The sequence below is a fragment of the Manacus candei genome, unplaced genomic scaffold, assembly GCF_025592945.1.
Source record: "Manacus candei isolate 608988 ecotype Guabito, Panama unplaced genomic scaffold, ASM2559294v1 h1tg000034l, whole genome shotgun sequence".
NCBI lineage: Eukaryota > Metazoa > Chordata > Aves > Passeriformes > Pipridae > Manacus > Manacus candei.
In genome coordinates, this window is record NW_026138082.1 from 15296896 (window position 1) to 15321194 (window position 24299).

Consider the following 24299-nt stretch of genomic DNA (forward strand, 5'->3'; position numbering starts at 1 on the left):
GTAGGCGAGCGGGAGAGGCGCGTCCCGGTGCCGGTCCCGGTGCCGGTGCCGGTGCCGGTCCCGCGGCCCGTCCTGGCTGCCCCGACCATGCTGTCCCGGGGGGCGGCGGGCTGCCGGGCGCTGCGCTGGGCGGGCAGGCGGCCGCGGGCTCGTGGGCTCCGCGCCTCTCCGCGGGCTTGGAGCGCCATGCCCAGCTGGGTCATAGACCGGTACGGCAGTAACGAGGTGCTGCGCTTCACCAGGGACATGGTGTTCCCCGTCATACACTTCCCGAACGAGGTCATCATTAGGGTTCACGCTGCGAGCCTGAACCCCATCGACCTCAGCATGAGAAGTAAGTGCCGCCCCCGGGCGCTCTTGGCCGGGCTGCCGGGCTGGCAGGGACTGTGCTGGGGCTGCGGCTCCCATGGCCCCGGGGCGCGGAGTGGTACCCGAGCACCGTCCTTCCCGGCACACACCCGTCTGGACGGGGTCCAGGGGCTGCCTCAGAGCACGTGTTGCCCTGAGCCCCGTGGGACACCGCCGCCCCTTGGAAACTTAACTTTTGGCAGGTTCTCAGGGAAGAACGGTACGAAAAGTTCTTTTCAAGTTCTTAGGGAAGAATGATGCAAAAATCCACTGAGGAGAGTGTGTGTGTGTTGCTGGGGTAAGCTTTAATCGAGTGACCAGCTGCGGTGCCCTGCAGGCTTGCGGCTCACAAGCCATTATCCTTCTATCAGTAGCATAACCATGGTGGGATTTTCTCTCCAAGTCTCTTCCCCTCTCCCCACCGTCTGGGTGGTGCTACTCTCCTGGCCAGGAGACTTGCCCATCCAGCGTTCCCCCTGAGAGGAGCTGGATTTTCCTATCTCTTTGAGGTGAATGAGGCTGAAGGTCAAAGTTGGTCAAGTCAACATGTGTGACCTACTACTGTCCCCCTGTTGTATATTGCCACACCCATCCTGAATTGGCATCTGAGTACCTGCTGTCATCTCGCCCAGGAAATCTGTATCTTTTCCTGTCCAGCTCTTTGTATTTGAAACATTTAATCAGATTTTTTTCCACAATTTCAAGGTTCAAAACAGAAGGAAGTTGTGGTAGTAGAATATCTTATATTTCGTGTTGAGAAGTGATCTTACATATCAAATCAGATTCAGTAGAATATGCAAATATATCTTTAGGAAGCCTGCTGACAGAGCTGTAATCTGTGTTTTGAGTCTCTAATAAATGCATTCAAAAAAATCTTTGTATATAGTTGGGGCTTTCATTATGAGACATTTGCTACCTGAGGATTTCTGTTAAATGACCCACTTTAACTGCTGGGCTGCAAGTAGTATTTTGAGTCAGTTATAAAAGTATTTGAAAGAAACTATGTTTTCATCCTTCTTTCAGGCTACCTGCTTTTGTTTTTGTTTCTTTTCAGTATTAAGACGCTTTCTGTCATGATAGGCCACCTAGGCAGATTTGTCCACATACTTGAATGGGTGTATGTGCCTCAATGCAGACTTCTTTTAGGCTGAGCATAGTTATTAGATGGGTAATTCTGAGACTTCAAAGCATTTATGTGTTACGTACTGAATAGACATTCTGATTACTCATCTTAGGAGATGTGCTGTAATATTTTTTTACAGTGATGTTCATGTTACTTTTTACAGTACTTTATTTGGAAAGACAGATGGAAAGCTTGGAGTTCTTTTAGATTGCTATTAGAAAATAGGCCTTTTCCAGTATTTTAAGTGGACTTAGAATTTCTGACAGTGTTATCACATGCTAAATATTTTTATGATGGAGAGTCATCTCATGGATAAATAAACCAGAATGAGGTTTGCTCTTTATTTATTAAATCTGTAAAAATACAAAATATTGCAGATTTTTTGCATGCTTGAGTTATAACAGAATTGAGGCACATTTTGTACAGACAATGCTTTCTAATTGGAATTGTCCAGTTAATAAATGAAAGCTCAGTATGGCATGTCATGGTTAATTTCATGTTTTGCAGATGGTTATGGTGCAACCGCCTTAAATATGAAGCGAGATCCCCTGAAACTCAAAACCGAGGAGACTGAATTTCCACTAACACTTGGTCGAGATGTCTCTGGTGTTGTTATGGAATGTGGACTGAGTGTGTCTTATTTCAAACCTGGAGATGAGGTGATACTACCAATCTCTTTTTTTTTTTCTAACATGTATAGTTAAAATATACTATAAGATGTTCAGCTTTCATTTTCCTCTTTATTTTCTTTAATATTGTTGCACTCTTAATGAGGCCTATCAGGCAATAAATTCCTAGAATGCTTTCTTCCCTTCATTTTTTCGTCTGAAAAATATGATCTTTCAGAGACTTGCTTTTGCAGGTTAATTACCCTTCTGTTTTTTAGTTTTTGGCCCATTTCATTGGTAGCAAGAGTGGAATTTATTTATTTTTAAGTGCACACTTAAAATGTTGCTTCCTTTTTCACCGAAGATAGAATTATGACAGGAAGGGATTAGTTGTTTTTTTCATGAGTAATTTAGGATAGGAACTTTGGCTTAACTCAAAAACCACTTCATGAGTCCCGACACAAATACTATTTGCTTTCACCTTCATCGGTTGCTTTCATATTTCAGCAGTTTTAGTATAGCAAATTTTGATTCTGCACCACCCCCACCCCTATAATCTGGGCTTTCCTGGTATGGGACTAGTTTGGGGGTTTTGGAAAATTCTGTGTTATACATAGTGCAGTGGTACAGTCACACAGTCATCAGTTTTGTGATGGTTAAGCTAAAACTGGTTTCTGATAAACAATGAAGACATTCTGCAAATTGGAAAAAAGATATTTTTAAGGAAGGAAGCTTTTCTGTGTACATACAATCGTGTGCAAAGTTAAAAAAATTGATATTTGTTTTCTGTTTGGTTTTAGGTGTGGGCAGCAATTCCTCCATGGAAACAGGGCACTCTGTCAGAGTTTGTGGTAGCTAGTGGAAACGAGGTAAACTTTAAAAACTGTGGTTAACAGACAAACCCCCAAAGTTGTAAAGATTGGCATTTTTCTTCTTGAGTGTCTAAATAACTGTTCATTTCTTAGTGCTCGGATTCATTTGTACTCCAGCTAGTTATGAAGATGGTTGAAAAAGTGCAGTACACAATCTGCAATTCAGTAAAGCTTGCTTAAGTATTTCAGTGCCTCATAGGATCTGCTGTGTGACTTATATATGATTTTATTTCAGGTGTCTTTTAAGCCAAAGTGTCTCAGTCACATAGAAGCTGCTGCCTTACCATATGTTGGTCTCACTGCATGGTCTGCACTTAACCAAGTAGGAGGACTGAACAAAAGTAATTGTAGTGGGAAAAGGTAAGTAAATAATTTTGGTGCTAAAACTAAAATTGTTCATTTTTATATTGATGAGCTGCTTCTAAGACATGTCCAGCAGTGATGAAGACTGTTACACCCTGACATTCACAAAGACAGATGCCTGAAGATGTTAGTTCAACCTACCCAGCTGCTGAGAGAGGCTTCTTTGAGGGAGGCTCAGATGAGGTCCACAACTGAAGTGTGTACTGAATCACTTGCTGCTCACTTCCTCTGTGTAGATAAAGGTAGGAAATGCCCAGAGAAGTTGTGGATGCCCCATTCCTGGAAGTGTGTAAGGCCAGGTTGGATGGAGCTCTGGGCAACCTGGTCTAGTGAAAGGTGTCCCTGTCCACAACAGGGGGTTGATTTGGAACTAGATGATATTTGAGGTCCCTTCCAACCCAGGCCATTCTATGATAATCCAATGTATATCTAATGTACAGACTATATAGAGAATTTAAGGATGTTATCTCTAGAAATTTATAGGGACTTTGCCTTTCTGTTTGCCTGTCCTGTTGGGACAGTTAGCCGAATGTAATATCCTGTCAGTTATTTGGCAACTCACAAAAAGCCCTCTCAATCACAGAGATATGGTTCACTCACTTTCTGCATGCGTGGGCCATTTGGAACAGACTGGTTTTCCAGCATTTTAGAGGAAAATGAGTAGGTGACCGAGTCTTATTTGACCTGCAGGCCAGAACTTTGATGAAGTCAGGAATGCAGGCAAGAAGAGAACATGCAAGACAAACAGCCAATCAAAGAGAAAAATTGGCTTTGTTTATCAGCCTGTTAATCTGACAGTGGCAGATGAGGAAAAATGCATTGAAAGATTTGAGCAAATACCATTTTTCTTCTGATAATTGAACTTTGCAGTTATTTTGACCTTTAGATGTTTGAGTAAATAGATAGCAAGACCTTCAGAATGGAAATAAGGGCAGAAGTAAAAATACTAGAGTTGAAAAAATAATAATTAAACTTACTATGCTGTACCAAAAATTTAGGTCGTAAAGTAATTATTGAGCAGTAGGAGTCTAGATGCCTGACCCTCCTCTTATCTTGGCTGATACTTTGTAATGCAACACATTGCAAAAGACAGTAGATCTACTGAAATTCTTCACTCACATCTTTAGAAGATATGTCACAGTAAATTTCATCATGAAAATACGGAGGAATTGTTTGTTCTAGAGATAAACAATGTTTTGAGAAAATTAAATTGCAAAATTTAAAGGAGTTTCCAAGAGACGTCATTGAAATTAACTTCCAGCTAGTACTAAAATTCTAGATAACATTGCCTTACTTTTTATTTTTCAGTATTTAGACTTTTCTTATTATCTTAACTTTTACATGTAAATAGAATTAATCTAAAGATATGTTGATAGGCTAGCCTTGTTTAAAGTTTCTTTCCAGTCTTCAGGTAAGTGTTCAGATTGTTAAAAGTAAAATTCAAACTGCATTTATAAAGTGTCTTTACATTTAATATTTACTTTTATGCTCCAAATAAATATTTAAGCACTCTGTCAGCAAAAAAATTATTGTAATTATAAAATATTATTCCTACCTAGACATTTTGAACTGTAAAACTAGCAGCAAATTACTTAGGTGATGGTACTTTTTCCCCCTGAAGAATTTCTTGTAGGAAAATATATGAAGGGAATTGATGGGGCTGTGCAAAATTGTATTCCTGAACTCTCAAGACAATAATTTAAAAATACAAAAATTTATACAATGTTTCTTGATTCCTTTAAATAATATATTTGGTAAGGAGTTACCTACATACGTGATTTTATGTTGGTCTTTTTGTCTCCTGCAGGTGTATATAAATAGCTATGTAGAAGGGTGTATGCACACCCAAGAGTGTGTCTTATTTTGACAGAGCAGCTGTATTCCTTGAGGAAAGTGACTTCACTAATACTTTATTGCAGTGTTAAGACATTTTAAAAAGATGAGATTTTTCTGCTGGTGTGTATTGTTTTCTTTGCCTCTTTTAAGGTGGAAGGGTGGGCTAACCAGAAGTACTTGCTAACAGCCCAATGTCTGACTGTACTTTGATCTGACAGGAATATCTGCTGATCTGCACACGCTTTCACAGATCTTTTTTTTACAAGTTACCTGAAATGTGCTCACACTGTTTGTGAAGCCTCCTGCTTCACTGTAATTCCACTCGTTTCTCCATAACTTTTATTCTCTATGACTGTAATTAATGTCAATATTCTTGTACGAGCTAAAAGTGAATGTTCATGCTGTACTAAATGTTCAAAATTACTCTGTTGTTTTGAAGTTTGCTGTGAATACCTGGAGAGCTTCTTCAGCACTAGCTGTTAAATATCTTACTTACTGTATTCACAAAATGCATGATAAAAACAAACCTTACAGTTTGAGAAGTTCTTGAAAGTGCTTGCATATACTGTTAAGTAAAGGTCTTTTTATAAATATAGAGGCAATATTTTATACTTTTAAGTATGCTGGGGAGAGACACTGGATTGTTTTACTGTAAGCTATTAAACATACACTCCTGGTTTATATTGTTACAATGAAAATTTGAACGGTATAATACCCCAAGAAAATATTTTTTCCATGTCTATATGTTATTTTGTCATTTATCTGTTGAGAAGTACAAATTGAGTGTAGGTTTTAAAAATTCCTGATAAGGTAAACACTTCTTGATCCAGGAATAAGTCTCTTGGGGATATTTTGTTAAATGAAATTTAATTTTATATCTAAATAAAGTTGATATGCTTATTCAATGAATACATTAATTTTATGCCAATATAAAATTTATGTATTTATTCAATACATATATTTTTATTTTGCATGTACCTGAGTCACTGAAAATTGTTAGTTGTTTATAATCCAGAGAAAATGTTAGTCCTTGATCTGTACACCCACTCCCCACCCTATGTGTGTTTTGGTGGGGGGGACATACAGCTGAAACAGGTCCTGACTCTCTGATGCTAGTTTCTGATCACACCATAGTTTCAAGCAGGGCCCAGGGAGAAGGGCGAAACTCTCATCTCATGGTATGCTTATCTGGAGAGATCTGCTGACTTCCTGATCATTTGAACTCCTAGAGTCCCTCATATGGGACTTGGTGAATGTTGTGTCTCTGTCAGAAGGGAGGAAACCCTGGGGTGCGACTGTTCATTTTGTTCTTTTGATCTCTGTAGGGTTAAATGGTTTGTTAGTTTGTTCCCTTGTACACATACTATATTAGTTTACGACTAGCTTCCCTTTGCAGTGAGAACAGGTAGTTTCTACGATATTTTTTCTCCTTTCTGTGTTTTCCTGAGGCAGTGCAAACAAAACCGTTCCTGCTTTGGCACTTGCCAACATCTGTGGTCCTTCGGTGGCGTCCTAACAGGTCCTGCACCTTCAAACATTTCCTTGCTTTTGTTTTGCCAAACAATGTGCCTTGCTGTCATCAGTGCTGTAAAAATGCTGATTAGTTGAGCTGCGGCACATGGATCTTCTATGCAGGCATAGCTTGCCTCTGAAATGAAGAGCTTCCTTGAAATCACAATGTGTTTTAATAATTAGAGGTTTGGTAGAAAACAGCCCCGTAACATAGGAACAAACTGAATCTGGAAAGTATTTCTACCTGAAGAATCCTAAGGGCTTTTATTGAAGAGGAAAAGAAAAAAAAAGTCCCAGCCAAGCAGCTCCCCAAACTGAAAATGTTACCTAAATCTTTTGAGCAAAATGTACATTTTAAGATGACAACATTCCCCAAAATGTGTAGTGGAAGAAATGCCTTTTAAGCAAGGAGTAAAATTGTAAGGGTGACTTATAAAGGTTATTTTGAAAGGATTTAGTTGTGACTGTCCTTTTTAAGGATAAAGATGGGCTTAACCCAGTATCTTGAGTGTAGCATCCTTGAGCCTTTTCAAGTATAATAAAGTAAAAATATGCATGTTGCTTCAGGCATCTGTTGTTAGAAGCCTAGTTCTGTGGATAAGTACATTGTGGCAGATTTAAAAGCTTCAGGCATTATGGTTTCATATTCTTAATCTGAATTTTGCAGCTTGGATCAGTGAAACAGGAGGGAACAGAATCTGATCAGTTACAAAAGAGGAAGCATTTTAAAATGGATACTGTGACCAAAGCCAAGTCTCTTAGGTTACTTCATAGAATTTTTGTAAACTGAGACTGTAAGTTGTATAGCACAGTTTTGTACTGTAAAAAGCAATTTCATTCAACATCCAGCACACTGACATTTAAAACAGGAATGTTTTAAACCAACTTCTGAAGATTCTGAAATTTTCCTGGCAGACAGAAGTTGTGAGAAACTTGATTGCAAATCCTATGCCAGGACTTCATCTTGAATATTCCTTTTGTCCTAGAATTAGCAAAGAGGCCCAAAGTCCACGCAGTGTCTGTAACTTGAGCTGCAAGGTTTTCTACTAATCAATTTTCTAATGTTTAGTTACTTAATAAAATATCTGGATGAAATTTTTGAACAGTGATTCGGCTGCTAGCAGTAAGATCTTCACATGAGTAAACTTGCATTAATTTTTTTTTAATTTTAGACTGATAAATTCAGTTAAAATGAACTCTCAATTGCTAATCATTTGGTAATTTTTCATTTTCTTGCTTGTGTGGCAGTTTCCACAACCTGGCATTTACAATTTTTTTTGAGATGAACTAGAAAAATTCTGCTGCCTTTTTTCTAAAGAGAAAGACAAATAATTTAATAGAAATCAAGCTTGTTCATGGTGAGGTTACTTCATTATATTTTTGTCTTTTAGAGAAATATTATGCAGTATGGGAAAATTATGTTCCATATATTCTGAAGTTCACAGTCTCCTTAAATAATGTGATATTAAACTATTTTTTCTCTTAGATGAGACCAATTTGTGTAAAATGTTGGTGAATCAGATTTTTTTCTTTAGGAGATAGGACAGCGGAGTCTGGGAGACAGAAAGCATTCTTAACTGACTTTGTCCCAAACTAAACAATGATGTTTGGGAAAGTGAGGACAAGTACAGGGGTTTTGGGTGATAAATGTTATAGCCTGACAGCTCCACTGCTTGCAATTAGTGGAAAGCACATCTGAGTAAGTCTCTTTGGCTATGCTGAGATAATGCTTTTGGCACAGGACATAAGATCAGCAATGTTAAGGCACATTATCAGCTCTCTGAAGAGTTAACCACTCTTGAATAACATTTAGTGACAAATACAATCTTTTGCTTAAAGTAGTTTGGTGTCAGAGATGTATAAGGAGCATTAGAATACATAGTTACTGTAGAGTTTGTTTAAAAGACTGTTTAATACATTTTAATTTTCTCTTACAGAGTATTAATATTAGGAGCTTCAGGAGGAGTTGGTACATTTGCTGTACAGGTAATATAAACCAGCATACCCAGGATGCATCTTCAAATGATTCAGTATGGAAAAAAAAAAGTAACAGAAGGGAGTTGAGAGAAGGAATAGAGAAATATCAAGCTACTGATTAATCTATCTGATCAAGCTGATTAATATTTCCAAAAGTGAAATATTTTCAGATTTATTGCTTTCCATCTGTTACATTGTATTAGTTTAAAGTAGGAAGCAGGGACTTTCAAAGAAAGGAATTGTATCTAAGACTGCATTTCAAAATTTGGGTGCAGGAAGTTTCTGATTGTTGTAACTTGAAATATGTAGCCTGTTCTCATCACCTTTCACTCAGCTCTGCTCTATAAATACAAACAGAACTTGGTATATGAGTAGAAAAACTGATGGAGTATCATCTACTGTAACTGTTATAGCTGGTCAAATGATGTGGGAGGCCACCAGGCTTTTATGTGCACTGTATTTTAAGTGTCGTGGCTTAGATTAACTTTCCCTCACTGTCTTTGCCCTGCTGCCCTTTTGTCTGTCTATTCCAGTAGCTCTAAACTTTGGAGAGTCAACATGCTCTTTTGTTGATCCATTAGTTGTGGAACATCCTCTTTTCATGCTCTCAGTTAATTTGGGTATTTTGATTCTAATCACTGTTGTTTCATCCTGAAACATCTTTCTCTCAAGAACATCAAAAAAATACAGCAGTTGGGTGATTACATCACTGCGTTCCATGCTACTAGGCCATAAACACAGTGGTTTTAAAGAGGCTTACAGGAGAAGTTTTTGTGGTATGCTGTTTGCCTGATCCATGATAAAGCAGGTGACTACCTTCAGTACAAAAGGCTGACCAACCACTGACTAGTTACAATTTGTAACTGATTAACCCTGGTTAAACTACATTAATTAATCTGGAGTAAAGGTAAAAAATATTAGTGTGAATGAAAAAATGAAATGCAAATAGAGAGAAATGACTAGCAAAAATCCTTTATTTTGCTATAGCTTTTGGAGTATAAGATAACCTGATATTGTCCCTGTGGTAAATCAGAGATGACTTATTTCTTTTTCTTGTTACTAGTATTTAACCTATTTACAGTAAGATAGATATATGAAATACTTAAAGGGCATATATAAAAATATTCAGTGGTTGATCTGGTGACAGTTTTGTAGATTGGCAACTTGGGCAGTACCTACCATTTAGCTGGCAGATTCAGATGGCAAACTGAGTATTTCATTTGGAGCCTTATTTGTTGTGAGACCTGGTATCTTTAAGTGGCATAAAAAACCCACCCTTTTATCTTTATACCAACTCCTCTATCCCCAAAACCACCTTAAATATTGATAAATTCCAGTCATTATTTTGTCTGTGGGATGTGTGAGAGATTATTCTGTACTGGAACACAGTCTCTCACTCCCTATTAAAGGTCCTCATTTGTTATATAAATATAACGAGACTTTGGCTTTTTAAGTTGTTCTCAGTGTTTCACTAAATTTTAATCTTTGGACTTCTCCTTTTTTTTATACTTGTTTTTAGCTAGTGAAGGCCTGGGGTGCTCACGTGACAGCAGTTTGTTCTCATGATGCCAGCACACTGGTGAAAAAGCTTGGAGCGGATGATGTGATTGATTACAAATCTGGAAATCTGGAAGAGCAACTTAAAACATTACCCTTGTACGTGTTTGTGTTGCTTAATACTGAGATGAAGGAGTTAGTGGTCAGACTGTCTGTCTTTTGATTGCTTGACTCCAGTCTATCAGAACTCGCTCATTTTTATTTTTCTTTTCCCATTTTTAAAGCATTATTTTGTAAAGCAAATTCACCACAACCCTTTGTGAATGCAGTTTGCCAAGTGAGTATCCCCAGCACAGATTTCATTGTAAGACTAAGCCAGTTAATTGGGCTTGTGGTGGCAAGCTCATTTCCACGTGCTTCTCTTCAATGACTGTGATTTGAACAGTTTTGTCAGCTTCCATCCAAGGATCTTGGAGCATATGCAATGCATGAATAAATTAAAATAGGTTTCCAAAATCCTGTGTGAGGTTGGTAAATAGTAAAATTGATCGTGTAGAGAACTATGTCGTGAAGCAGTGAATTGACTTGCCACTGTGCAACTCAATTGGGAGTAAATTTCTCTTCTGTAACATTGAGTACAGCTGCCTCTGATAAACAATTACACTTATCTTGTCACAGCAGTTATGTTTAAACTAACTTGGGAATTTTCTCTAGAACAGAAGTATTTTTTGCTTTTGTAATCTTTCCATCTGTTTAAACTTAGTCTACTGTGACTTGTATTTGAATATGGTATTTACACTGCTCTTTTTAGGTAGATTGAGCTAACTTTCTGGGAGGGGAAATAGAAGCTGCTCAGTCTCTGAAAGAATTTTACTGATAACACTGCTAAGAAGCCACGTGCCCTTTAACTGCAGTGTGATTGTCAGCAGGCCTGAGGGCAGCTGCGAGGGTACTGACATTGTATGGGCAGGACATGCAGCAACTGATTTTGCAGTTTGCAATCGGTGCTAAATTTGCCTTTTTGCAATTCAACACTTTAATGCTAAACACTCATTCTAGCAAGTGACCCTTGTTAAGACATATCAACAGCAGTGTCCTAGGGTGCAGTTTTATGATACAACTAGGCTGATCAGTCAGCTGTACTGAGAGGGGTGTTCCTACTTCCCTCCCCTTTTCAGTTGTACTGACTCTTCAGAACCCACAGTGAACTACTTTTTACAGGAGCATTAGTTTTCATGATCTGTTCATGTTGGCAGCTGTTAAATTGACTGAACTCTAAACATGAAATCACATCCTTGGAAGATGAGGCAGGAAAACTGCCATTCCAGACATAGGAACTTTTCTATTTAATTTGCATAAAGTATTTTCCCTCTTATTTGTAGGTTATTTGGATTAGAGGTATTCGTATATACATATATATGGAAATATGGAGATTGCTGGAAGTTTACAGATGAAAATGAGAATGAGTTATGCATCTAACAGAACAGGTGCATAGCTCCCTGTTGCTCTATTCAGCCTTTACAGGCTCAAATGCTGGGATAATGAGAAGGAACGCTGAACCTGGCTTGTTGCCAGAGGCTGCATATACCCATTCCATGGGGGGAAAGTTTTAGACCCATTGCATTGTTAGGTTCAACATTAAATAGGTAGATGTGAACGAAAGAGCTGCCAGGAGAGGTAAAATGGCCCCCAAACAAATAAGGAGGTTAAAAAAAAGACTTTTAGAAGTGAAGCTGAGAATTGGGTCACAGCTGAGAAGTGGGTGAGGAGATAAGGATTAGTAGAATAATTTGTTTATGTACTTTTAACCACTGGAACTGACTTTCACGTGAGTACATGTGATGTACAAGAGATGTTCCTAGTGAGGGCATGAGTCCAGACTAGTTTTTACATGCACGTACCATATTGTTCAGTGCTAGGACCAGACCTCAAGACTGTTCCAGTGGTCTCTGTGGGAGGGCTGAGGAGATAGAGCTCTAGAAAGCTTTAAGCAAATAGAGAATGTAGTTGTGCATCTATGTCTGCTTTTTGGAGTTTAAGTGCCATTTAAGTTATTTAAATAGTCTGTGTCTGCTGCACAGTGAATGGGCAATAACCTGTAAGTCTAAATCCCGTTGTACAGTAAAGCTGGGATTTAGCTGAAGTCTTGGAACTTTCTTGCTACTATCTTGCAGGCTGATTATTTTTTTGCATTGCAGCGACACATAAAAATGTGAAGTGTAGCAAATTTCTGCTATTAATTAGCTTAATTATGGTGAAATTATTTTTTCCATATCATAACTTTAAATCTGTTCTTTATGTCTGCAGATTCGATTTTATCCTAGATAATGTTGGTGGATCCACTGAGAAGTGGGCATTAGATCTCTTGAAGAAATGGTCAGGAGCAACATATGTTACCTTAGTGACACCTTTCCTGATCAATATGGACAAACTTGGAGTGGCTGACGGCATGTTACAAACAGGAGTCACTGTTGGTTCCAAAACTCTAAAGGTATTTGACAAAATCCTATATACTTTCATATTTTGTATTACTCTAGTGACTGCTTTTGTAGCTTGGATGCTAGTCATGTGGCTCATGTAGAGGCAGCTGGTGCATTGTCCTTATATGTCATTAAGTATACTTGAGATGCACTATTATTCTTTCCTTCTTTCTTGCACTGAAAAGAAATGTGGTGGGCTGGTGCTGTTGGGTGTATGTGGTAGTCTGGGGAGCTTTGAAGTTTTGATTCCTTATTGTGCTTTCCGCTGTGGCCTTTTCCATATGGCCTCCCTAGTGAGTCCTGCTGACAGGCAGCGTTTCATAGTAAACAGAGCAAATCCCTGCCTCATTGAAGTGAGAGCAGTTTTGCTACTTGCTTTGGGCCGGTCAGGCTTTCTCTCAAAACGTTGTTCCCTGACTAATTCTCTTCATCCTGTTCCAGCACCAGAGAGTAATAAAAGTGATTGAGGGTGGCTAGGAAGTCTTTCATCTCTTTCATGTTCATGTGTCTGGATGGTGATACTGATTTTTCTAGTTTTCATAAGTGGATCTTAAAACATTCTGCCAGTGAGGCATTCTGATCAGTGGGGCTTTTTAGAATTTTCTCTTCTCTCCACTTGTGTACTTGCTCTCCAGATGAATGCTTTTCAAGCAGTTGCTATGGTATTCCTGGGATGACTTGACCTAATGAGATTCTAAGTCCTGCACAAATACTTTCACAGTAAAGCCCAAAAACAAAATGAAAAGGCATTGAAGAAATAATGTAATATATTTCTCAGTGTGCATATTTCAGTGATGAGGAGGATTCTATGCCATGTATTAAAAATCATCTCTCTTTAGCAGAGGATGGCTCTTTTTTATTAGTGACTTACTCAGAAGAGGTGCTCTTGACTTGGGCTTGTGAGATCTTCCCAAAATGTTTTTCATGTGAGCTGCCATCTGTCATTGGGCAGTGATGATTTTTGCAGATATGATAATGGAAAAATATAATCACTAACACTGAAGTGGAAGGTTCTAAATGCCACATTGCTGGGATTATTTCACCCCCTTTGTGAGTGTGCATAAACATATAGCACCACTTCTTTCTTATGTAACACCTAATACTGTTTCTAGTTGTAGAGACTAGGTAGTTGTTTTTCTTTACTAGCTGACTTGTGCAATTGGACACAAAATTCGTCCTGCTCCTGTTGTGGTAACAAAACATCCCAGTCTGTACATTTCATCCACCTGCTTAGGTGACCTTTTTTTTCGGACATTAACATATTTCCATGTCTTTTCCTTAAGTTACTTCTCTAGGTATTCTGTCATTAATTTTAGTTCCCATTTCGGTTTGCTCTCATGATTTGTTACTATATTTGTGATCTTTCTTGCAGCATCTTCTTAAAGGAGTCCATTATCGGTGGGCTTTTTTCATGCCAAGTGGCCCAAGTTTGGATGAAATAGCAGAACTAGTTGATTCTGGAAAGGTATGTCAGTAATGGTTATTTGGGTGTTTATGCTGAAAGAGATGCTGCTTTGACTCAGAAATGATGTAGGTTCACTATTGGGGAATAAAATTTTATGAGATTCACAGTGAGGAAAACTAGTTAAGAATCGACTTGCTCCAGTTTCTAACTTCTGTCTTTTGCATCAAATTTAGGAGTTCATAATCCTTAAGGCTGTTCTGCCTTCTCCTCTCAAGCGTGTGTTTTCAAAAACACAAAGCTTACAAAGGTATAAGGTAGTAATGCCCAGTGAATGTTTATTTTTGCCAGTGGGAATTATTTAGCATGAACTCTGTCTGGTATTGAAAATTAAGTTTTAAGAGGTCTCATTTGGTTCATTTGGTCAGAATAAATATGAGTGTGTACCTGCAGATGCAGAATTGCTTAGCCTGGATGGTCGGGCATCCTGCCCATTATGTGCCCAGAACTAGAATATTCTGGTTATTGCAAGTCATAGATGATCTGCATTGGTAGAGTGGTGACAAGAATCTTGTGTTTCATTATTTCAGTCCTTCAGAGTATGATGTTTGTGCTAATTCAGCACAGTGACTCGGAATATTGTCAGCATTCATAAGCTTGCAGGGAATCCCAGTGCACCTGGGGGAAAAGCACAAAGTGCCAGATAGATTGTGGTCTGCTTTTGTGGTCTTTTCAGTTTTTTGAGCTTGTTACAAAATGTATGTGGGAGTGAACAGTTGATTTCCTGTCTCTTGGATTGTGTGGTGCTGTAGATTCTGGCAGTGTTCTCTTTGGGAATTTTGGCAACGTGAAATTATCCAGGAGTAGACAATATGGACAACTGCTGTTAAGCTTTCTATGTGGTACTGAAGAAGAGTAAGCAGAGTCTGCCATGACTGCTGGTAATTCCAGTCTGTGAACTGCCAAGCCATCTTGTGCTCAAAATTTGTCAATATTAGTAAAACTTAGATCTCTCAAAGTTTTGAGTGTTGATCCCTTTTTTTTCGGTATGCAATGTGTTCTAGAGTTTGGAGAAGAGTAAAGAAACTGCTGTTGTACTTTAGACCTGATTGCTTCTATTTGCCACCTCAGTGCTGTTGCTGCTAAGAATAAAAACCTTCCTGAATTCAGCCACTTCTATTCCTCTCTCATGAACAGTGTGCTGTTGAAACAACCAGTGGAAAGTCACTATTTCCTAAAAACTTACCTACTCATAAACAGAGGTTGCAGGAACAAATAAGCTGTGGGGAAGTATGTTCCTGGCTACAGCTTTGCAGCTCTCTGCTTTGCATTATGTCCAGTGCTGTAGGCATTATCCTATGGTCAAGAAAGAAACCATAGGAGATGATTCTCATGCTGTGATTGCACTCAGTCACACTACTAAATTTTAAGTGTCTAAGAAAAAGAAATGCCCTTGTCTTTGCTCTTACCACTTGTCCTGATTCTCACCTCAGTCACAATTTGTTTTGTGTTCTGTTTTTACCTTGTATGCAAAACAAATGCAGAATATGCCCATGAAAGCCTCTTGGGAAACACCTGTTTATGCAATAGAGATAGGGCTTAATCGGTGTTCTCTGTCTAATAACCTGGACAGGTGAATTGCAATGCCACTTAAAATGTACGTCATACATATATGAATGTCCTGATGTACTTTTCGTTGTAAGATGATCATGAGGACAAAGATGTTTGCTTGGTCTTTTATTTTCTGTCCTAATGTCACACTGTCTGCAGAGTCATTATTCTAGCAGCATTTTACTCTATTTCATACAATGTTGTAAACATCTGTGCTGTCATCAGTATTTTGTAAGACCCACGTGTTCCATTTAGACAGATATTAATAAGACTATGACCTTTATTGTCTAGACAGAAGAGTTCTCTTAAATGGACAGACCATCCATTCAGAAGAGTAGGTGTTTGGAAAAAAGACAGGAGAGAATTACTGGAGGAATTGTACTACAATTTCCTATAAGTAAGTGAAAATAAATGTTTATGTTTGAATAGGAGAGAATAAATGAAAATTAAAAAGACACAAAGCAATGAAGCATATTGAGAAGGTTTGGGGAAGCCAGCAAATTGAGTTCTGTAGTTGAACCTCTTAGTTTTGAGTGAACAGATTTGAGTAATGCAGATTTTAGTTATTTTGAAATTTCAGTCTTTTCTGTTACAGACGTCTTAATTTTGAGATTGTATGAAGTATGATGAGCTGGTAGTGCAAAGAAGGAGAATAATTTTCCTTGTGTAATTTACCCGCACATCAGCTCAGTTCTGGAAACCGCAAAATCATTTTCAGTTTACAAGCCGTTTTCTCTGCCTTGCAGCTGGACATCTTGCAAAGAGACTGAGGGGCTGGGAGGCTCCTGCAACAGTAATGGGCACGGAAAAAATCAAGTTTTATTTCCTTGACAAATTTAGAGATACTGGCTACTTAATAAATTGCTGGGAAATCCCTGTTATGGTTTGAAACTGCAGCAATTATGACCCAGTAAGGACTGGCTTAATGTGGGCTCCACCAGGGCATGTCAGAAGCTACTGTATCTCTTTCCATGGCAGATGTTCCTCATGAATTACAAGGTTCTCATCTAAACACAACTGAAATCAACAGAGCCTTTAATTCAGGACACAGGTCTGCTGGCACACTGTTTGCTGAAGCATTGTCACTGAAAAGCTTGTTAGGAATTAATTTGATATATTTGTGGCCAGTGTTGTGCATTTTACATTGACAGTCTTGGTTTTTGCTGCTTGCCTAACAGTTTCCTCCTAAGGACATGTCCTTGGTGAAATTAGACCAAATTTGCGTAACTACTCAAGTTGGAGAAAGCCTCTAACTTACAACTGAGCACTTACTTTGCCTTTTATAAAGCCTAATGGAGGAAGGCAGTCTCAGAAGACTCCTTAGTAAGGGGGAGTACTAAGTATGTTGTATGTTCCTGCAGGACCATGATAGGATGTGGGTTAACATGCAGACCTACAGAAATGTGACATTTTCATTTTAATTCAGTGCTATTTAAATGCAGTACAAGTGTGTGTGCAGTGTTTCTGGTGACTTAATACTCTTTCCTTCAGGGCATAGTTGCATCAGATGGGCTGATGGATGAAAGTTGTTTTTGCAGAAGGAAGGCTAAAGGGCAAGTGGAGTCTCCAATCATGAAATTAACAGACCATTCTCTGTGATGTTTGCTTTCTAGATAAATGTTACAACACAGGCACCAATAGGAAAAACAATTGCATGCCTATATTAATTTAATTTGTGAGTAGTGTTGATTATACATTTTGCTAAAGACACTAGATGCTTTGGACTTAGCACCTGTTGTTGTGGTTTGGAGGACAGATACTGACTGTTCTTTGGCCCTGCTGCTGTCTGCTTGTGCAGTGCTGAACAAATCACATAACCTTTTGCTACTATTATTTCTCAACCTACTAATGAGGGCTAGTCCACCTGTTATGATTTGCTCTGAGATACCCTGTTAAAATGTGGAATTCAGTTGTTTTCTATTGCTGGTCCTTGCTATTCAGGAAGTAAATAACACAAATGGATATGGTCATCCACTTTGCCATTACGTGGGTTTTGAAGTTGTTTGGATGTCTATGATTTAAGATGGCTTACGTTCCTCCCGCTACCACACCTTATTGCAGCTTCTGGACTCTGTATCCTAAACTGTGTGTATTAATTTGCTTCCAGTTCATCTTGTTACAGTTCTGCAAGTAACTTTTTCCCTGGCCCTTGTTGCACAATTGTTGCAATTTCTCTCATCTGTATGAATATTAAACAGTGAATTTAACATTGAGTCCTTGAATGTTCTCCAAACCTGGCATCTATAGATATGGCCTTCTCTGCATTCTCACCAGTCTTTATGGCTGTGCTACAATATCTTAAGGTACCTGAGGTGACTCGCTCTTGAGTGGTGCTTGCTTTACTCTCTCTTAGAAAAGGCTCTAGGATGCCTAAATACAGGGATTCTACATTTAAATGTAGAATCTAAATGTCTAAATTAGCTAGAGATCAGTCATTCTTCTCCACTCTTTTTAGTCACTCACACTTGTTTTGAGGACTGTATTTCTCCATCCTAAATTGCAAAGCTTGCACCTTTTTTTTTTTTCAAATTTTGTGTTTTCTTGTTGCACTGCATTTGCTTGCCAGGTTGATTGGCTAAAGCCAGAGATGTTGATCAAGGAGAGGTTGCCAAAAGCTCTGTTCAACCCCAGCCCTTTCTCTTCCAAAAAGAACCTCTATCTGCATTTTGTCACAGCCACCAAAGAAAAGCGACTGTGATTTTTATTAAAACAGTCTGCTCCTGTTCCTCCAGGACATGGTAGCTTATGTTCTGTATGAAGGTGCTGTCTGGTTACATCTTAAAAGTGTCTGTGAAGAGCACCAATGGAAATTTTGCATGGGGGGATAGGACTTGAATATGTGAATTGGCATACACCATGATGAGGTCTTGAAAAATTTCATCACCTACCAGGAACTTAATCAAATGTTCCCTCAACCTGATGTAGTTGTATATTCTGTATAAAGTCAGTCCTGGTGTTCTGAGCTCTAGTCCCCTAGTGTAGGAGGGAATTGTGTCTAGCACAGCAGTGAAGTGTGGGGTCAACAAGACAGCTCTTGTCTGTTGTGAGTTTAATTTGCTGAGATCCAGGGAGATGCAGATCATGCAGGACTGTTGTTATAATCTATATATATGATATGCTTTCATATGCAAATATGTATTTTTATTTATATGTAACTGTACTAAAGTTTGTTCAAAGTATATGGTGACATTGCCCCAGATTGCTTTCATTACCAGCATAAATATCAGGACAACTTCCATGAATGTGACTGACAGGGGATTCCAGAAAAGAGAGCTGCTCTTTCCTTTAGTTAACAGTTTTTCAGCATGGTCCAGTAGGTAACTTAACCCCCAGGATCTTCCTCATTTCTACTGATTTAAGCTTGGGCTAGGCTGGCACACACTACAGTTCTGGACTTGTTCCAGTTTCTTACTGCTCTGCATTGTGTTGTTTAGAAGCTGTTCTGCCAGGGCTAATTAACGAGCTAGAGATTTTTGAAGCCTTTTCCACACTCTGAACCATACCCTGATAGCCTGCTTAAGTGGGATTAATTTTCTAGTATTTTACAAATTCTAGATGATACACATGAGTTCCTGTGGGCTGCTGTTAGAAGTTGGATATGAAAGAAGGTACCTTGGCTTAATAAGCAAACAAATAAAAGCTGATAATACAGTTGTTGGTAAGATGGCTCTGGGAGTAAACTGCAGGACACTTGCCTTTCATTCCCATGTCTTAACCACTGCATGTCTTAACCATTTTTCTTACGGGTGTATCATTGGATCATTTTTACTTCTGTTAGGCAGTTCAGACAGAAATATCACATACGTGATGTCCTTTAGTGTGCTCTTGTATGAAAGTGCATATTGTCTGAAATACAAGTTAATAAAAAACATAGCAAGGAAAAAGTTTTTTACAAAACATTCAAAGATGGGGCTCTGAGCAACCTGGTCTAGTGGAAGGTATCCCTGCCCATGGGAGGGGGGAGTTGGACTGAATGGCCTTTAAAGGTCCTTTCCAAACCAAACCATTACATGATTCTATGCAGTTGCAAAGCTACCCATACAACTTGTGACCAGAGCCACCTGTTCCAGATGGGAAGAACTTTGTCTTCAGTGAGGGCTGATCCTAGAACCTACTGTCGGCAAGCAATATGAAGCTCAGCATACATTGCTGCATGACATTTTAAGGGGAAGGAAGGATGAAGAAAGGGGTGGGATTAAGACCCAGTGAGCATGGAACTGCAGTACAGCAGAGAAGATGCTCACTAAAGGGAAGAAATGACAGAAACAGCAGTGTCCCAAAGCAGCATTTTTTCTTCCATGGGATGACAATAAAGTAACAAATGGATAACTAATTGTTTAGTTCTAGGAAAAGAACTGTTCTTCTTAATAATTTCTGTTCAAGATTCTTGTTAACACTGATGGGAGACAAATGGATAACTAATTGTTTAGTTCTAGGAAAAGAACTGTTCTTCTTAATAATTTCTGTTCAAGATTCTTGTTAACATCGATGGGAGACTCCCTGAAGGCCCAAGGAGACCATCAAGCTCTGCATTTGTGCTCATACACCACATTTGGCACCGTGGTAATTTCTGGAGGAAGACAGCCTTTATAACTCAGAACAGCAAGCAGGTCTTTTCCATTACAGCAAGCCTGATGTCTGACGGAGCACATGACAGCTTTTGTACTGTGCACGTGCAAGTATTTTTCCCAAAGAGTATCTTTCCCAAAGAGCAGCCTCATCAAGGCATAGGTAGGCTGTGTGCCGCAGGAGGCAGCAGTTGGGAGGGAGGCACTTCCCAAGCAAGGCTGCCTGGCAGCTCTGACACGGCCATCCTTTGCAGACCTGGGGGAGAGCCAGTGCACTGTCACTGTCCTTTGAGCGAGGGCACTTTTTTTCTTTTGTGCTTTGAACTAGGCTTGCTCTCAGTTTGTCTCTCTCCTGAGATTTTTGAGGCTCTTGCTCTCCCTCCAGCGGCAGGAAGCAGCTCCACACTCACTGGAGCGACTTGCTGCTGCTGTGAGGTTCAAAGCCATCTTCATTCCTGTCACGTTTTCTCACTTGTCCCCTCCTGATAAATTCAGACCGTGTCCTTGCTACCACAGAAACTGGGACCTCCAAGGGTGGGCCTGAATTTGCCATTATTGGGAGTGTAGTCCTGCTGACCAGTCAACTCCTGCCAGTGCCTGTTCACTGCCTGCTGCTTTCAGGGCTAGAATGGCTGGGATATCACCTCTGTGCTGTATGTAGGATAGCCTTAATCAGCATCAGCAATTACTCTTTTTATTTTTCCAAACACATGAGTTCATTTCAAGAGACCTGAGATTCATTTCTATAGTATGTCCTGTGTTGGAGAGAATGAAGAGGAAGAAAATACCTTTCAAAAATGTTTTCAGATAAACATTTCAATGAGGGTATGTGTAATCCTTTCTCTCCCAGACTTTAGTTTAATCCCTTTTCCCTGAACAAATAGGTGTCCTCTGGCAAGGAACTGATGCGTGGCTGTAAATAGGCACTGTTTTTATTATCCAGTTAATCTCCATTTATTATCACACATTCAACAAACAGCAGACTCCCCTACTTGTTTGTCTGTTCACAGGAAGAAATTTTATCTTAGTCAGTGGATTATGGTAAAGGCTGAGTGAATCACTGTGCAGCAACACGGTCAGCCCTTTCAGGGTTATTCAAACAATGGGACTGACCAGCCAGCCAGATAAAATGTTTAATGCTCTAGATTGTCAGAATCATCAATTTAGTATTCATGTCTCTCTATAGCACTGCCTAAAGCCAGCATTTAAATGGAGCTAGAGGTTACATCAATGTAGCAGCTGGGCTTTGAGCATGTGGTGGCTGCAATACACACGGTGTTTTGAACTGTGAGGCCGAATTCGGGGTTCCTCTGAATCACTGTGTCACCACTTTTCAAATGCAATAAACTTTACCCAACAGGCTGAGGATGCAACATACCTCTTTCTGTCAGGGTTATAAGTTGCAACCTACAATAAGTGACTGCAGGTAGTACAACAATGCAGTATCTTGTTCATGTCTCCTCAGTTGCTGCAGGTGTCTGAAATTAACTTCTGCCTTTCCCTAAAATCCCTTGCACTTCACATCGCTTGTGCTGCTGCGCTGCTTTTGTCCCCAAATACCCTTCCCCTCCTCCTTGCCTCTTGTCTTGTTGGGGTCATCTGTGTCCATGCTCCAGCAGGCTGGATTTCTGTATTTTTATTTTTTTTTTTCATTAATTGAAGCACAGCTTTGTATGCAACTGCCATTAACAATAAGTACTGTACAAGGGCTGCACTTGTGCTTGGCTCAACAAGGTTCCTGAATTGTCTTTCCCCAAGCTTCTGCTATGAAAGCAAGGACTGGTCTTCCTCAAAACAGTCACTACTGACCAGCAGCACGTTCCTCCTGCTGATAGTCACAGCAGCTGCAGCTGCACCCAGATGCTCAGTTTACCCAAAGCCGTTGTCTAATCCAGTGTTTTTGCTGCCCTGGGTCCACGTCCCTGACTTTGCTATGTCAGAGACAACACTTCCATTCTGTGCTGGATGCTGAGCAGACATGGGTTTGTCTTGGAACATGCTCCTTTAAACCCCACATTTCTTCCTCAGTTGAGGTATCTCTGTGGCTCCTCTACTGTGTGTTAGTTCTCTTTTTGCTAGAGGTTGGTTTACAGGGACTGTCCTGACAGAACAAGGGGAAGAAATACCCCACTGCATGGCAAACTTGAGGCACTTGGTGAATATATTTATTTGCACGGTTGCTCTCACAGTGATTTGGCTGCTAATTCTAAAGTAGAATTTGTCAGAGGGGGGGGTCACTCATTCCTGCTTTTCTGCCATGTAAAGTGTCACGCTTACAGTAAGCTTGCCTTGACAAAATAAAAAGGAAAAATCTAGTGATAAGATTAGGAGATACTGCAGTGTGTAATAGTTACATTACTGATGTCTTGGATTACTGATCTCTTATAAGCAAAACCAGTAATAATTTCAGTGCAAGGAATGAATGTCAAGGTAAGGCACAGTCTGAATAAAGAGAAAATTATGAGCTGAGAAAAGACCCTCCATGAGCACAGACCACTACCAGATTGCATTTGTTGTGCTGCTGCGTGGTCAGTGCTTCTGCTTGGAAAATGTGCGTATATGAAAACCTTTCCTTGGTAGTGCTGCAGGCTCACCTCCTAAGCAGCACATCTGAATGTACAGCCCTTGTCTTGTGGTAAAAAGCAAGCAAACCTTTTGAAAGACAGCACTGTTCCAATGCTGGCAAATTGTTTGGGTCCTTATTGATGTTGTATTCCTTTTCCATCTAGCAAGATGCATGTCCTGCCAGGACAGGGAAGTTATCAGTTCTGGAGTGTTCAACAAGATAGCATGCATGTTTGTAGCTGTGCGGAAAATGCCTGAAGATATTTTTTCTCTGACACACGTAACAAGGATCTTTTTCTAGCGCCGTAAATAGTGTGTTTGGATCTTTGGTACTTCAAATCTTCATCACTGCAGGAGCTAGCTGCAGACTCATCTGCTGTTCATGTTTGCCTCTAATGAGAGAATTAGGATTAGTTCATCAGTGCAAGAATATGCATTGGGCTGGTGTAAGGGATCCAAGGTAAAGGAACAATCCTCCTGCGTGAGGCAGGATCTTTGATAGGAGGTGTGGGAGGTACTTTGGTACACAGATCTCATTTTGCCCTTTGGAAGGCTGACTCAGAAACTGACAGTAGGAAAAAACCTCTTCCCTTGGACCAGCAGTGATGAGTATTTTTCATAAGAGCTGGGATTTCTTCTGTACCTCTGTCAGTACACTTACGATGTCTAAAGAAAATGCTTATAGGGTTTTCAGGCTCCTTAGTTAATAATGGGGACAATGAATAAGTAGCTTCACTGTTGTTAGAAATGAGTCTAAAACAATCCAGAAGGCCACTCCACATAATTAACACCAAAACAGCAGTTGATGCAAGCTGGGCTTAATGATGTATGCCTACTGGAATACACAGTGGCTGAATTTTCAAGTGTAGCTAAATGACTCAGCAACAAATGTTTGTGGATTTTTTTTTTGTACTTTATCTGTGGTCTTTTAAGGGTACTTAGGTATGTAATGATGCAGATAGCCACCAGATTTATAGGTATCTTTGAAATACCTGATGTTGTGAGAATCCTTGTGTCTAACAAGAAAAGCATAGAGAAATATGAGAAAAAAAATGTTCTTTTTTGTCAGTATATCATTGTGGACAACAAAAAGGTAAACCACAGAGGCAGCTTTTGAAAGGACTTAAAAGAGCCGTGCACGGTAACTTTAGTGGTAGAGTTCAGAGCTCTGAACTCTGCTAGTAGAGGTGTTTCAAAACTTGGGCGAAGAGCAGCAGAACACCACCTTCTGCATGCAGAGGTAGCCCTGAGAAATGTTAAAAGCTAGTGACTACAATATTTGGTAATTTCTGCACTAAATACTTGAAACAAACTTCCTCCCTTTTCTTCATACAATGTTGAAGTGTAAGGCTGATACATTAGTTTATTCCTAATATAGTGACACTTTTTCTTTATTCTGTAGATTCAACCAGTTATTGATGAAGTCTTCTCTTTTTCTGAAGTTCCAAAGGCCTTTCTGAAATTGGAAGGAGGACATGCACGTGGAAAAACGGTGATCAATGTAATTAGTAGACAATAAAGTATCTCTAATCATTAT

The 24299-nt window shown here is 39.5% G+C and overlaps 1 protein-coding gene across 3 annotated transcripts; it reads left to right on the forward strand.

Moving 5' to 3' along the window:
* Nucleotide 1: 1 nt before the first annotated feature.
* Nucleotides 2-24298, forward strand: RTN4IP1 (reticulon 4 interacting protein 1). Of its 3 annotated transcripts, none has more exons than XM_051792413.1 (10): nucleotides 2-334; nucleotides 1979-2130; nucleotides 2880-2948; nucleotides 3187-3311; nucleotides 8600-8648; nucleotides 10159-10295; nucleotides 12444-12627; nucleotides 13989-14081; nucleotides 15925-16026; nucleotides 24165-24298. In XM_051792413.1, the coding sequence occupies exons 1-9, from the start codon at nucleotides 88-90 to the stop codon at nucleotides 16024-16026; spliced, it is 1158 nt and encodes a 385-aa protein (XP_051648373.1). In that variant the 5' UTR covers nucleotides 2-87; the 3' UTR covers nucleotides 24165-24298. The 3 variants fall into 3 exon arrangements, 2 of the variants coding, with proteins under 2 accessions (XP_051648373.1, XP_051648374.1); XR_007905288.1 differs by having other exon boundaries at nucleotides 3-334; nucleotides 15921-16026; XM_051792414.1 differs by lacking the exon at nucleotides 15925-16026.
* The last annotated feature ends 1 nt before the right edge of the window (nucleotide 24299 follows it).